Source organism: Actinia tenebrosa, unplaced genomic scaffold, assembly GCF_029948245.1.
Source record: "Actinia tenebrosa isolate PJP-AT-01 unplaced genomic scaffold, QUT_ActTen_1.0 PGA_scaffold14__42_contigs__length_11649687, whole genome shotgun sequence".
Classification (NCBI taxonomy): Eukaryota; Metazoa; Cnidaria; class Anthozoa; order Actiniaria; family Actiniidae; genus Actinia; species Actinia tenebrosa.
This window is the reverse complement of record NW_028292574.1, coordinates 4,796,458-4,812,968: the sequence shown is the minus strand read 5'-3', so window position 1 is coordinate 4,812,968 and position 16,511 is coordinate 4,796,458. Positions and strand designations below refer to the sequence as shown.

General features: G+C 34.9%; 2 protein-coding genes across 3 annotated transcripts in view; one reads left to right on the top strand and one right to left on the bottom strand.

The window, feature by feature from the left end:
- Positions 1-16,509, top strand: part of LOC116302641 (translesion synthesis protein REV1) — a 41,202-nt gene extending 24,693 nt beyond the window's left edge. Inside the window, exons 14-15 of one of the 2 annotated variants that reach the window (XR_004197875.2) lie at positions 3,715-3,772; positions 15,112-16,509. The gene's annotated coding sequence lies outside the window, so the exon portion shown is untranslated. Of the gene's footprint in view, positions 1-3,714; positions 4,327-15,111 lie in introns of those variants that run through there. The other variant, XM_031711982.2, reaches the window with a different exon arrangement.
- On the bottom strand, positions 6,607-8,758 carry LOC116302644 (prolactin-releasing peptide receptor-like). The gene is made up of 2 exons (XM_031711986.2): positions 8,500-8,758; positions 6,607-8,416 (listed from the first exon to the last, which is right to left on the bottom strand). Exon 2 carries the CDS (start codon positions 8,330-8,332, stop codon positions 7,088-7,090), a length of 1,245 nt encoding a protein of 414 aa, XP_031567846.1. The 5' UTR covers positions 8,333-8,416; positions 8,500-8,758; the 3' UTR covers positions 6,607-7,087.
- Positions 16,510-16,511: the final 2 nt, after the last annotated feature.

Sequence of the window (16,511 nt, the reverse complement as noted above, 5' to 3'; positions counted from 1 at the left end):
TAAAATCTCTGAAAACTATATTACTTTTCGTGTGTAGCTAAGGTAGACATTTTTCAGTTTTTAATATCAAGGTGCTGAGATGGAGTTAAATTGAAATCGACGATAAGATTGATAGCGTTCGATTTGACAAATGTTAATATACACCAAGCTATACATAGCTCATAGGAGTTTGATTAAGAGAATCAATTGTTCTCGATTTCCGCAATCAATTTAAGGCTGAAATAACGTCACTGTGAAACTGTTCATCTCGTCCAATGAGCCTGCCTTTCTATTGGTCAGCATCAAGAGATATGCTGACCAGAGGATTTGTAGGCTCGGGATCATAACAGCATGACATACATTAAGCCAGCGGAACGTCAGAGGAGTTCTTCGTAAACCGGCATTATTTCAATATGTGATTTTCCAATAGATGTTTATGTAAAGGCGCAGCCGCCTGAGCAGGGATGATATTATGACGCACAAAGACTTAGTAACAAGTCTCTTTTCGTTTGCTTCCGACAACCTATTTTTGAACATGAAATAGAATCATGACTTTAATAGAATAGAAGCGGCAAAGCGTCGCTCTATAATCTTGTAGAGCAATCAGGAAAAAGTGTTTTGGTTCTACTAAAAACCAATTTTTTTGTTATTTTCTTAGAATTTCTTTTCGTTTTTGTTTTGTTTTGTTTTGTTGTTCGTTCGTTCGTTTTTCTCGGTTAAAATAGCACCCATAGTATGCTACCCACACTCCACCTCGGTCGCGTCAACTCTTATCATTCATCTTGTTTTCTTTGACAAATGTTTGTATAAATCACACGTAATCCATAAAGGCTCTACTTCTTTCCCAGTAATCTGATTGTAAAAGAAACAATGTTGCTTTTATCCGGCGTCATTTGAAAGCACCGATAAGACCTTATCTGATTTCTTGGGCAAAGCAATCAGGCAAATCCTTTTCCTTCGCCTTTAAGTGTTATAATACAGAAAGATTGTCGTCCTCGATCAAACGTCGTTTGCCGCCCGTTAACGATTCGTTTGCCGCTTCTACCTTGAGTAACGAGACAACTTGTCTCAGTTCTTACGTTGTTTTAAAATTAGAGAGACAAAATCACCGTTGACTAGAGACAATGCCGATTCTATCCGACCCTGTAGAATGTGTCGTTTTGTTTTACATTACTAATATGTACTCATCGATCAGTGCATTAAATGGGGCTATTTTTAGCATATATAGACCTCTTTATCTCGGGCGTGATGTTTTTCCATTTTATACCACTTGTCATAATCTTGAGAGTAAGAATCTTTGTTTGAGTCGTACCAGGTGATCTCGCGCTCGCTTCCGGTTACTATTAACCAATCAGATGAATTTTTGTTGCATCGCTAAAAGTTCCATGGTGGCTTCAAAATGGAGTCGTATTTCGAGTTAACCTTTTTAAAATACTTCCTGAAATATGACTTTACATTTAAATATTCTATGTTACATGTACCAGAAAAGCTTCCTCTTGCCCTATCAGCAGTTAAAATTATTAAAAAATTAGCGTAAATGCAATAAAAATAATCGAACTGTGTGTTGTCTCGATTGGTCTTCAGCCGCCATTTTGAATACCGTGAGATATTATGAAATAATCCTTTGCGCGCTTGGAGGCGAGATCACCTGGTATTTATATTCATGTGTCTTCTCATGCGCATCCGTTAAACAAAGAAATGATACTCTAGGGAATGATACGTGGTCTGTAATGGGAAAACATTACGTCAGAGCCAAAGAGGTCCATTATGAGGTATTGTAAGATAAAGAGAAAAGGTTGTCAGTTTAGATGATCACTCGATAAACTAAGTGTTTTTTTCCCCATGGTATCGAAGAGAACACATGTTGTGATGAGAATATATCATCAACATCATCATCATCATCACCTAATTTATGAAGCGCTTAATCCGTTTAGCTCAAAAGCGCTATTTACAATGAGAAAAAAAAATGTCTACTGCATTTTGAAAAGAAAAGTTTTGAGTTTCTTCAGTTTTTAAAAATTTCCAAACTGCTCTCGATTCTTAAATCAAGAGGAAGTTTGTTCCACATCTTTGGAACTGAACTATTTATTAATTTATCGTAATCCAAGTCTAAAAACATTCATCATATGTATACATATATTTTGGGCTGAGGGCTTCCCATAAAAAAAGGTTTACAGAAACCAGAAGCTGAGCAATAAGGGGACGTCGTGCTGTGAAGGCCACATGTGCCATTTAGGCGCGAGAAGGATAGGTACAGGTCACAGTTATTTCAAGTATGGTTGAAGGGGCACATGGCGATCGGTGATTGGCAGATTTACGACCTAAAGGAATTGTGGGCACTAAAAATTTCAAACAATAACCTCTGTTATTGACAAGAATAATGCTAAAAACACCTGTCTTCCCAACTATTCCTTGGTTTTTAACTGACCTCTCCTATCGCTTATCGCCGTTCCCGCCTTCAAGCTTTTATGAGATAGCTGTACACCTTTTAAAAAAGGTTGTCAGAACCAAAGAAGATAGGCGATAAACATCCCAAGACTCAAAGAAATTATGGGCATGCATCTAAACACGAATCATCGAGACATTTCAAATAGTCAACTACAAACAACAAATGGATTCTTGATCAGTATAATAAAAAAACACGAGTCATTCTAGCTATTCTTAGATCTTGCAATCGCTTATCTCCTATTGTTTATCGTCTGTTTCTTTGTGCTCCGGCAACTTTAAAAAACAACCTTAAAAACATGTACAGCTGTGTAATAAGATATTGATGAATGGATGGATTGCATGTAAGGAATAGATGGGATGAAATAGGATTAGATGAGATGGGATGAGATGGGATGAGATGAGATGAGATGGGATGAGATGAGATGGGATGGGATGGGATGGGATGAGATGGGATGAGATGAGATGAGATGGGATGAGATGGGATTGGATGAGATGAGATGGGATGAGATGAGATGAGATGAGGTGGGATGGGATGAGATGAGATGGGATGAGATGAGATGAGATAGGATGGGATGGGATGGGATGGGTTGGGATGAGATGAGTAGATGAGATGAGTAGATGAGATGAGTAGATGAGATGAGATGAGATGAGTAGATGAGATGAGTAGATGAGATGGGATGAGATGGGATGAGAAAGGATGAGATGAGATGAGATGAGTAGATGAGATGAGTAGATGAGATGAGATGAGATGAGATGAGATGAGATGAGTAGATGAGATGAGTAGATGAGATGAGTAGATGAGATGAGTAGATGAGATGAGATGGGATGAGTAGATGAGATGAGTAGATGAGATTAGATGAGATGAGTAGATGAGATGGGATGAGATGGGATGAGAAAGGATGAGATGAGATGAGATGGGATGAGATGAGATGAGATAGAATGAGATGAGATGAGATAGGATTAGATGAGATAGAATGAGATGGGATGAGATGGGATGAGATGAGATGAGATAGGATTAGATGAGATAGAATGAGATGGGATGAGATGGGATGAGATGGGATGAGATGGGATGAGATAAGATGGGATCAAGATGAAATGATGTAGGATAGATAGATGAATATAAATCATTCAAATAAGCGCAAGTAAAAAGAAGATGATATGTACTTGTGTGTCTTAGAATACTTGAGTGTTTACTTACGCACAAAGGTAAAAAAAATATAGGTTTCCGGCAATTAAACTTTTTTTCCACACAATACAAGTAAGAACAGTCAATATTTATTTCCACAGAAGAAAGTGTTGTTGTTCCTGTCGTAATAGTGAAGTGCCTGACCCAATACTTTATTACGTAAGTATTACGCACGACTGAAATAAGAAAGAGTATAATCACTGATATCACAACGAGCCACAATCAAGTAATTCGTCAAGTTAGTAAAGGTAGTGATCTTGTATAATACTTATAGTCCAAGTGTTTGTAGAATGATATGAATAAATATCTCAGTGTTAAATAAGAAGTTCATTTGAACATGATCGAGGAAGACGACCTTGTGTTTTATTAATTCGGGAAGCGATTCGAATGAGCAAACAAAAAGAGATTGAGGAGATTGAAGACACTATAACTAACCAACGTACCGACCAAACAGAAGATAAAAGAATAAGTTATGAATTATTCAACCAATGAATTTGGAGAAATTAGGCAACGAACGATCGCATGTGCGCGCAAACGAACGAATTAACGAAAGAACGAAAAAAAGAAAGAAAGAATTAATGAATTAATGAATGGAAAAAGAAAAAAAGGAAAAAGCAAACAAACGAATGAATGAATGAGCAAACGAACACCAACCTAAGAAACAAGTTAGCGAACAAAAAAAAAAAAAAAAAAAAAAAAAAAAAAGAAGCAAATTCGAGCGCAAAGCATCTTGGGATGAATGAACCAGCGACCTTGAAAGGCGGAAGAAAAAAAGCGGTCAAATCCAATATCTCTGGACGTTAATCTTTCATTCCATCTTCAACAAGTAGAATGATTATAGTTTGGTCTAGTATAGTAATCTTGAATCATTGTTTGACCACCAGTAGGTGAAAACCCCCTTAAGGTTGATTTTCAACAATATGTAGATTAAATAAGGACTTAAGAAGATTTCAAAGCCATGCAGGCATACACAAAATGAGAGCGGAACTGAAGAAACGACCAAGCATCGGCTTTCAAACACTACTGATATCAGACTAGATATACCTCATACCCCCTCTAAGGGCTCTACTTTCAAATTTGCTGAGTGATTAAATTAAGACATTATGTAAATTATACATTATTCTTGCATTTCCCTTTCGATGTTTCTCTCTGCCTTAATTTTTCTAATCGAATGAAAAAAATAATAGTTTGTATATCAAAAGGCAGTTTTCTTTATGGAATTAATTTATTATACTGCAGTTTAAGCCCTGCTCTTTAATACTGAAGCTTTTAAGGCGAGATTGTTATTAATAGCATTATAGCATGGGCAAAAAATAAGATAGTGTTATTGCCGAGAATGGATGTCGGTCGTTCTAGATTTTGTCTCAGTGAAATTTGAATTTTTTTAAACCGCATCGAATGTCGAATGAATCCGCGCTCGTTCTTTCGGTGAAATACAATTACTGATGTTTGTTGTTTGCGCAGTTGGTTTAGAGATATTAGGGTTATTGGCGGTCAATCCAAGGCCGATATCGACTAAGTCCAATCCCGAAGCAAAAACACACAGATAAATGAACTTCATTGATATAGGATTTCTTTCTGAAATATAAGACTTCTGTCTAGTCAGACCATCGGTCTTATTACGATATTTACACCGGTTTAATACAACTCTAAGTTTCCTGTTAAAACCGAAAACCATGAAATTTAAACTACAGAACTCACGGCAGAAAAACTAAAACGACTAACTTAATAAACTTTTAACTTTTCGTTTCCTCTATTTTTCTAATTTCTCCCTTCCAAAATTCATTCGTTTTGTTTTTATTTCCATTTCTTAGCATTTTAATTGCTGATATGAATACGAAAGGTTTTTAGGAACCGAAAACAATTGCAAGAGAGTTCATATTATTTGTTCACGTATGACTTCAATAATCTATGGCACATTTAGTAAACATAACGGTAATATTTGGAATTACACTTGGAGCATTTTTTACATAATTTTTCTTTGAAATCGAAGAAGTGAATTACGAATAAAATGAACTGAGTTCTTTTAGTTGATTTATAAGATAATTGAAGGTTTGCAGACTATTCAAACACCTGTTCAGCTGCGTTACTTTGTTCTTTTCACATTAGCAATAACTAATAGTAGAAAGTTACATAAAATAATAAATAGTTAAATTTCTGGAAGAAAAAGAAACTTAGAGCGGGTGATTTAAGACCATTTATTCGTCTTTCTTTCTCACGATAGCACACAATACCTAAGAGCTATATGACACTTTAGGACCAAATTGCTCTGTTGACGTCAAATAGGTTGACAAGAAAGCTAATATTTAGATTACAAGGTTGAATGCCATGTTCAGTTATTACTTGGGATTCTATTTCATTTTGTTCCATAGTATTTTGTAGTCTGTAAACTTCATCTTTACTTTCGTTGGGTATATTTGTTTGGCCGTGTTAATGAAGTTAGATGAATGTACGATACGTGCTGAAATAAATATCTGTTTTCATTCAATTTCCTTTCGGGAACAAGTAAACTAGGAGCGAACATTAAGACGCAATATATGGAATAAAAGGTTTGTTATTTCATAAAAAATGATTTTGAATATGTCAAATGTGTTTCGTTTATTAGACTAACCATAAGAGTAAATAACAATCAATAGTCGCATTGAATGCAACAAGCAAAATTTAACAAACCCCGAGTGGGATGAAAATCTTATAGTAAGGTAGGTTTAAACGCTCTAAGATTTACTGACATTCAGGGACGCACAAGTGACAACATCCTGGTTCACGACTTGCTAGTCAAACCTCTCACAGAAATCGTCAATCGAGAGATTGTCGGGATTTTCTAGCTTATCTTAAGTATTTTCAGCCCCAAACGCATCCGCTCTTCGGAAACTTCTTTATTTTAGCTTTTATATGTTTGATTTAATAGATTCTTTGTTGTATATGGTCTTTTCAACTCATGGACTAACATAGCTTGAATATAAGGTTAAGTAGATGACTAGCATGCTTCAATGTAATTGTCAAATTTTTTTAAAAATGTTTTTTATTTTAATTGTTGCTCCGACCAACGATGTCAGAGTCGTATATTGCACCACCTACATCCCGCTTGTTCATCCTTTTTTGCTTCTTCTTTTGCACGGCTTTAAAAACGAAAGTATATAAATATATATATAAATAAGAGTTTGCTAAGTAAGGTAGATTCCGGCCTTTCTGTAGCTTGCGAGCCCATTACGCTTCAATCGTTCGTTTAGAAATGCATGCCCTTCCGTCAGTAGCCGGCAAATTTCAACTCAGAAAGTGAATAAAAGTAAGTTATGAAACTGAAGTACATAAGTCACTCACATCCTGCGATGAATATGGGGTCTTTGATTTGAAAGTAGTGTGTATATAGCGGTCTAGTGACAGTGTCGAACAAGTTGAATACGACATGCAAGCCAGCTCCAGGAAACTGCACATCTAAATATTTAGTTCTATTTGTTTTGATTTTATTACTTTTCACACTCCTGTCTCAAACTGAATGGTCTCTTCTTGTTCTGAGGCCAGTATAATGTGTTCTGTATGACGAACTCGGCATGAACTGCTGTTCCTGTGACGGGCATTATTAGTTGCCTGCAGACCTTCCTCCAAATCATCCAGACACGTCTGAATACAGCATTTCGAAGCGCGAGTAACAGGGCAAACGGTCATAAATCTCGAGGCAAAAAATTCCTTTAGCAAAGTTTTAACTCCGTGGCGATATTTTCGAAGGAAAATGAAGTAAATGTAAGGGTTAACACAACAGGTTGATAAAGTAAGGAAGAAAAATGAGAACTGTATGGTTGACATTTTGCAGGTGTCACTAGTTGCATTCAAAACGAAATTCTGTAAAAAATAGAGAATGTGAATTGGAGCAAAAAAGACTGCAAAAATCGTTACGATGATAACTAACATAGCAATGACTCGATTGTCCTCTCGTCTTCTCTGTCGGCGTTGCTGTGATGAATGATTCCTGATTGAAACCCTAAGCTCTCGTATGATGGAAGAATACATAATAGTAATGATTGTCAGTGGAAGTACGTACACCACAACTAGTAGAAATAAGAAGTAAGTCTTTTGAGATTGGAGGCTTTTTTGTACGTGTGTGTCATCATCGAGCTTATCCACTGAACTCCAAAATGAAACGCACAATGTCTTATCCTTGAAGCCGTGGTAAAGTTTGAAACTATAGAAGTACGGAGCGTGGACGATAAAAGCAATCGTCCACGTTGCAGCAATCAAGACGGTACACTTCTTTGTCGTAATGTGGAGCTTGTAGGAAAGGGGCCAAACGATGGCAAAGTATCGATCGCAAGAAATCAAAACAAGTGTGAAGATAGACACAGAGTTCGAGACATCACCAATAAAAGGAATTAGCTTGCACAGTAATTCCCCAATAATACCATTAACATGCCAAGCGTGTAGCCCGTAAGGTCCTTCCTCAAAGACAGCGAGGACATGTCGTGGAATGACAAAAACTGGTAGCATAATATCAGATGCAGCCATGTTGACGATAAAACAGTTAGTAGTTGTCAAGACAGAGCGGTTCTTGTAGAAGATACGAATAACAAGGCCGTTCCCGATGAGGGAAAGAATAATTACTATACAATAAGCCAATGATTTAACTGTCATTACCCCTAATTTGCTTTCCTCGTCAACGCATTGCCTAGTATGCTGTTCACCGCTGCTGTAATTGGTGTAACTCGTGTTATTTGCGCTTGCCATAGTTCACGGGATTCTCGTTCTCTTGGCTGCAGTTCTGCTCTCACTAAGCTATCACCCACAAGTCGTTAAAGTCCACTGCTTCCGCTATGACGACCAAACCAAAACTGAATATCAAACGATTGAAAAACCAAAGAAATACTATGTCTCAAGAATATTATTATGCTCACCACTTGAAATTTAAACATTGGGTTATGTTCGGTACGTGCGTGCGTCGGGTTACTGCAGACCAACGATATCTGGTACTCCTATGCGACTAATAGTGTGCCTTTTTTTAGTGACTCATTTGAAACTGCCAGGCCTTATCAAAAGTCAACATTTTGTAATCAATGGAAATATATTCGACCCTGTGAGACTAATCTAGTTTGTTCAGGTTAACAGAAAGTTAGTAGAACAGCTCTTAAATTATGGAAATGTACAACCTGTTTTCGCACTGAGATATCTGTTTTTAAAATATCCTAAATCTCGTATCGCGATCTTATTGGGAAATATAAAACACCTGTTTCGTAGGCTTGATACAATTATGTTGATTTGGCAATGCCTTAACAATATATGCCGTCGTCATGAATATTTATGTTAGTTGAAATACAAAAAAACCAGCTCTTAGGATTTGATGTCAGATCATTAAACTCGTCAAGTCTCTACTGTCTAACCAGAAGTGCAAGGTGGTATTCATTTAGTATTAGTCGTTTTTTTTTTTACATCACGTTTGTGTCTTTTTCATTTAATTTAGTGATTCCTATGTAAGCTTTGAATACCAGCTTCGCCGGAACCTATCTTCTTCAACAGGGATTTTTCTTCTGAACTTTAAAACAGTTTTCGATCTTTTCGTCTTAAACGATGTTTTGATCTGCCGGAAAGAAGATCTTCTCCATGACGTACTCAAACACCACTTTGAACAGACAGTGTTGAATATGCGATAAGCCAATCGACAGCGACCATTACAAAAATAGAACTTGCATATCAAGTGTATTTTTAGAACTTGTTTTTATGACATATTTTTCGAGTTAGAAACCAAATGTTGAAGGTGGGGTTTTTATATTCAAAGCATTGCACAATTTGAAATGACAGCGAAACTGGTAATATGAATACGATTCATAAAACTATGGTTCGAGTAACTAATAAAAAGATTGACTATTATGAATCAAAATGGAAGAAGTCTTGGTTTACGATGCATAGGTGTATGAAGCATAGTGAACGTTCGACATTCGTATAAAGTAGTAGTAGTAGTAATGATAACAATAATAATAATAATAATAATAAGAAGAAGAAGAAGAAGAAGAAGAAGAATAATAATAAGAATAATAAGAATAATAATAATAAAATAGTAATAATAATAATACTTCTACATTAATTTCTCACCAAGAAAAAAAATTTGTATTTTGTATCTATATAGATATATACGACGTATAGATTATCTTTTCATATATCCTACAATAAAAATATATATCTATTTATAATCAAAACAAGAGAAAAAGAAAAACTATAATAAAAATATATCTACTAATGTATAACCATAAAATTTATTTATTAAAAGAAAACTAATCCTAATAATATATGTTTAAAAATATATATAATAATGGCAAACATTTATATGGGGATTTAAATATTTAGCTAATTGCATCATTAAAAAAAAAATAATAATAAATTAGATTATAAACTATAAAAAATAAAATAATAAAATAATTGCTTAACAAGACATACACTGGAACAAATAATTATAGATATAGATATTGTTATAAATAAATAAATATCAATGTGTGTGTATATATATATATATTAATGCCTTTAAACATAATTGCTTGAAAGTATACATACATATTTATGATTCTAAATAAATCCTTGTATATTCAAAACCTTTATCTTTTTATTAAAAATAAATATACACCGATAATGCATTAAAAATGATAAGATACGAAAACAAACTTCAACAATCTTTAACTTTTCTCAACTAGGTGGGTGGTGATAATCTCTTTATCTATCACCGCAATGAATCAGTTTCTCCATAACTCTCGTATAACTCTAGTATTTTTCTCCCTTGCATTTTTAATTTATCCGACTGTGTCAATCTTTTTGTCATGATATCAGCAAAGACAGTATCAAATGCAAGAGGCCTATCAGATTATCCTACAATCCCTTTAGAAAGATTTTCTCTCTAAGGATTTAACATATTTAAAATCTTATATATATCCAATGAAAATTCTCGTTGGCTGGAAAACTCTTTTTCTCGTTTCTTTTTATTTATTTCATTTTTTACGAGAAATGTTACTTATTTTACAGGTGTGTTTGTTCGCGTTAGAACGAACATTTATTTTAACACTAGTACAAACTCAGGTGAATCATTCCTGATTATACAGTTACGCCTTTGTTGTTTTAACAATTCAATTGTATATTTTACAACTATACATGTACTTCTCAAAACGGTCGCAACAGCTTTTCGCATTTATCTTCAGTTTCATTTTCTATTTTGAGTAGGAAATTTCAGTCCTAAATCGTACGACCGAACTACAAAGCATCTGTTTTACGAACGAAAAATATTCAGACTGTATTTTGTTTATTTGCATAAGCTCCAGCTGCGCCTTCATTGATAATGTTTTTCGTTCACTCGTAATGTAATTACATCTATGGAAAGTAATTAATTGCTGAACTGCAAATATAAACGGTCATACATCGACTTTAATAAACATTAGCTTCCTATTTTTATATCAATGGGAAACAGAGGCTAGTCCATTTATTTCTTGCACCAACTAGCTTTTTACTTCCATTAAAAACTGAACTACTTTATGAAAATAAATGGTATTACTTGATATCGGACTGTAATCTTAGACGCAAATGTCATTCAATAATTTAAGAACTAGGCTAATATAGGGACAAATGGTTGGCTTTGTACAAGCATGACTGATGTAAAAGTAGAGTCCACAGTAAGAGAAAGTCGTAGACCTTTCTTTGAAAGCCCGGTAGCCGAGATCTCATCATAAAATAATCTTTCTTGTTTTATTTAAATAATTTCTACTTTCGACTCTAGGATTAGGTAAGCATTACATCTGATATACACTCAGTTTAACAAGACTTAAGAGCGAGTATTGCCCCAATACATCTATCAACAATTGATCAATTACTCAGCCTTTTTTTTGATTCTGCCGCATATATTGGACTTTTTCTCTTTAAAGGCCAAAATATTTTACCCATTAAATGAAACGATATGATGTCGCGTTAAATTATTGGCAGAACAAATGTTTTATCTTATTGCTTCCTTTCGTTGTTTTTAAAAAGATATTGGTTATGAAAATGAAACACCGAAATGAGAAAATCGTGATTGACAAATTAAGCTGGTTATTTTCTTTTGATGCGAATCAGCATGCATTTTTGATGTCCTCTTAAAACCGATCAGTCATTTTCTAGTGATTTCGTTTCCTATCTGTTGCTCCCTGAAAAAAAAATGGGCTTAGACTAATATACTTTTCCTGGACCACATACTGTGTTTTAGATACACAAATGCGGCTAAAAAGACATCCTCGCCACGAAAATGGCTCCCTACCAATTAGCAACCATTCAACGTATTGAAACTAATTGATTTTTTAAGCCTAAAAAAGACATCGCAAAACATGTTTAAGTGCTTGGATGATTATCAGAGCTAATGTAAATAGTCTTGTAGAAACAAAAAACACTGCGCGCAGTAAATCATCTTGTCAGTAAAAGAAAACCGCCACTCGAACGAGTGAAGAGCGATTTGTACTAGGATTTGAAATAATGCCACATTGAAAGTAAAATAGAGATTTTCCGCTCGCACTTCGTAAAAAAATATCAAAATTAAATCTAAGAAACTGCCACTAAAACGGTTTATTGTCTCTTGAGCCGTGCATAAGATTCATAGATAGGAATCGGTTAATAATAATGGTACTAACAAAAACTTAATCAATGTCCCCGACTGGGCTGGGATGCAAAAACAAATCAATTATCGTCTGAGGACTGTGGGATAAATCAGTTATATTTTTCTACTATATTTATATTATTCAATAGTAGATAGACCATTGGCATAGTCTACTTGTATCTTTAGGAAAGATATATCCTGCTTTAGAAGCTTATCAGTTATTGAAATAAAATAAAAATAATTGAACTTTTTGTGCGTTTGAACCTGGAAGCTTCATGCGAGATTTCGATCTGCTCGCTTAATAATCTCTGATTTAAGGAACCGCTATCTTTTTTACGGATTTTCTGTTTCATATTAAAGGAGTCAAATTAAGAACGACGAGAAAGGAAATAAATGTTTTTTTTATTTCTTCTGGAAACCGTTGTGTTGATGGAACTAATAATAATATATACAATTATCTTAAAAAACGAGGCGAAGGTAAAACAAAAAGATAAAAGGATTTGAAGATGAATTTGAATTCAGTCGATTATCATGGAGACTCGACTTCTCGCACCTAGGTTGGTGTTTTTAGGATTGTCTGTTATCAATAAGCATCTTTCACAGTTATAGAATAGAACTAATATGATATGAATATCATCTGTTAATCATATCCAATATTTTTAAAGGATTAGAAAACGATTATGAACGAAAGACGTCTCAGGTGAACACAAATCACTCGAGCTAGGTATAAGGTTGATGGGGCTTGAGAATCGGGTTGTTTGGCAAATATACCACGCCCATCATGGATGCCGTAGCAAACTCTAGCTCAAAATTTCAATAACGTATTGCTCAAGTTTTTATCTTGGAGCTTGTCTGTATATTATTTTATGGCTTGTGTATAGAATACTGATAAAGTAGAGAAACTGTAAGCTTTTCAGTGCTTGCGCAAGACCACTATAAAGGCATTTACACAAGTGATTTAGTATGTCAGATTGTGTTAATCATACTTTTTGGACAGGAAGGACAAGAAAGATAATAGCAAAGAGTACTTGAATACAAAAATAAAATTGAAAATTGCTTTAAAGAAAGATTTATAATTTGAGGTGTGAACATTAGCCGCCTGAATGCGCGAGCCAGCCAGTCTTTAAGACCTTTTCTCTTTCTTGATATCATTTACTAATATTAGACGCTTTTTCGGTCATTTAGATCTCTTTATTGATATTGACATCGATGTACAGTGAGCGAATACTTATGTGATATGAATAGAGAAGATCAGTTAATTGAACGAATAAAGAGAGAGAAATAAAGTGACATCGTTGTGCGCCAACACTCAAATCTCACCCAATCTGTAGTTTAAAGATTTCAAAATTTTCCTCTCCTAATTGAAGGATTATCGACGCAAATAAGAAATAAATAACAATCTAGATTACTACCAATTGAAATAAAAGGTGGTTCAATTCCAATCAAAGTCTATGTTTATATTCTTGTTGTGAGCCGCAAGTGTTGGCCCATTCAATATCACGAGCTTTTAGTTGGAACTAAGTGTACATATTATAATCGAATAAAAGCTCTACATTGGACAATATTGACAAATAATTGGCGGAAGTAGGACCAATCTAAAACAAGTCTTTATTGTGGATCCAAATATGTTGCTTGCCTATACTACTACTACTTCGAAATTGAGTTATTTTAACACAAGTTACAACAGATAAACGTCGCGCGTTTGCTGTAGCGGCTATTTGGAACTCCCTGCCAGTGCGCCTGCGCAGTACGCTTGATCTTAAGGAGTTCAAACGTCTGCTTAAGACCTTTCTTTTGAAGCAAGCAACACTGAAGCAAATATCTACGTCCTGTCTTATTGGATGTTAACTGAGCTTACATTGAAAAGCTTCAGTTTGTTGGAAAGAGCGCAAATTTTTGTCTCTAGATGAACGTATAAATACTGTTATGATATCGTCTTGATATAATTAGAAAAGAGGCAGAAAATATTATACGTTATGAGCGCTTGACACAAGTGTTTTTCTTTTGTTTTTTTTGATTTTCCTCCCTATGCAAAATTAACAGTTCTAGAATCCAATTAGGGTCCATCAATCAGTGAACTTCTATGACTGTCAAACTCGATGTGTTTTGAATTTATAAGCCACGGGGTTGTCACGCATTGTAGATGGTTCAGTATCAACCAACATGGCGGTCGTGTCTTCATTTTCTTCGGATTGATTACAAACCACCTTTTAGTGAGAGTTAATAACAGACTTACTATCAATCTCTCACCTAAATGAAAGTGATATATCGATACATTAAGTCTTCAGACACTCAGTCATAAAATCATCCTTTGGTAGCCTTCATTTTAATATTGCAGAGACATAGCCTTAAGTATTAAAAATGTGTTAGGCCGCATTTTATTATTGTAAACAGAAGATGTTGTGAAACTAAGAGTTCTGTAGGGCGAGAAAAATACAAAAAAAAAAAAACAAAAACATATTACGATTCGAAGATGGAAGTCTTAAGGTTTTTTTACTAGATAAAGTTATCTATTTCGTTATTGGGCGTATTAAATCTTTTCTCTAAGCCATACCTTTTAGACATCATCTTTTAGAAGTAAAATAGAAAATGTCAAGAGAATAATAATTGAAATGAAATACTAATATGGTGGGAGAAGTAACGGCGTACGATGAATTCCCCCCTTGTCATTTTCTTAACGTGTTGGGCGGAGTAAAGTGGACATATACATATACTATCGATACAGGCTCACTAGCCTAAGCCTGCTTTTGCAATGACATTTAAAAGAGAAATGAATATTTGACTGATGGATCCACACTAATGCAAGATATTTGCGTGATCATTCATTAATCCATTTACTTTACTGTCGTTTATATTGCTTATAGTCATTGTAGTATTACTATAATATTAATTATATCCATTACATGTTTAGGACATTTTCTTCGTGTTTGCTGTCTGGGGTGGAAAGCCAGCTTGTCTAGATGAAGGTCAGGGAGTCCATATAATGTCTTGATCCACTTAATACCACATTTTATTCCTGGGAAGTGAGATTTTTCGAGTTCTATTGATATACCCCCTCCGGTTTGATCGCTAGACAACGACATAATACTCAAAGGAATGTCATCTCAAATCGTTAAACATTACGCCCTACGGAAAAGAAATGATACTAAAGGGAATGACACATGGTCTGAAATGGGTAAACATTACGCCCTACGGAAAAGAAATGATACTAAAGGGAATGACACATGGTCTGAAATGGGTAAACATTACGCCCTACGGAAAAGAAATGATACTAAAGGGAATGACACATGGTCTGAAATGGGAAAACATTACGCCCTAAGGAAAAGAAATGATACTAAAGGGAATGACACATGGTCTGAAATGGGAAAACATTACGCCCTAAGGAAAAGAAATGATACTAAAGGGAATGACACATGGTCTGAAATGGGAAAACATTACGCCCTACGGAAAAGAAATGATACTAAAGGGAATGACACATGGTCTGAAATGGGAAAACATTACGCTCTAAGGAAAAGAAATGATACTAAAGGGAATGACACATGGTCTGAAATGGGAAAACATTACGCCCTAAGGAAAAGAAATGATACTAAAGGGAATGACACATGGTTATTAATAGATGTACAAGTCAAACATATGATAAGCATCACTGTGTTATTCTGAAAACACTCTAGTTTCAAGTTAGCCTGGTTTCGTGTAGAATATTCACGGGTTCCAGATTTTAAACTGTTTATATTGTAGAAGTTGTGCATTCTCTTGACTTTATCATTGATATTTGCGAATGTCACTGACGTTGAAAAGAGGTTGAAATTGCTTACTATCAATGACGTGACTTTTTGGAGTTGACTGGGGGGCAAACAAGCGGTTGACTGGGGGGGCAACTAGCGGATGCCAAGTCAAAACATATCAAAATAAGTCCTCAAACTATTGTATTTGACTATTTTCACTACATCAAACCAGAAAACAAGAGATCAAAACAACCTTCAGGATTCTACAAGCCATCAAAAAAGAGCTATTACCGGGAGTGACGTCTATTGACAGCAACCTATATTCTGTATTATCATGTGACACAGTGGTATGATAACGATTGAAAAGTGCGGCATATTGTACTGCATCAAGTGGACAACATGGATTACACCAGGGATAAACACCATTGAATGAAATATGAAGTAGGTCCTTGACTTGATAATATGGTACATTAAAGCCATGCTTAAACTTTGTAAATAACCCACTTATCTTAAACTTATAAAAACCACATCAAAAGCAGCTTTATGGATACAACACATCAAAACTGCCCATCAAACATTGACAACA

Excerpts from the sequence above, each read along its gene's own strand:
- LOC116302644 (XM_031711986.2), bottom strand. The coding sequence starts at position 8,332 with ATGGCAAGCGCAAATAACACGAGTTACACCAATTACAGCAGCGGTGAA.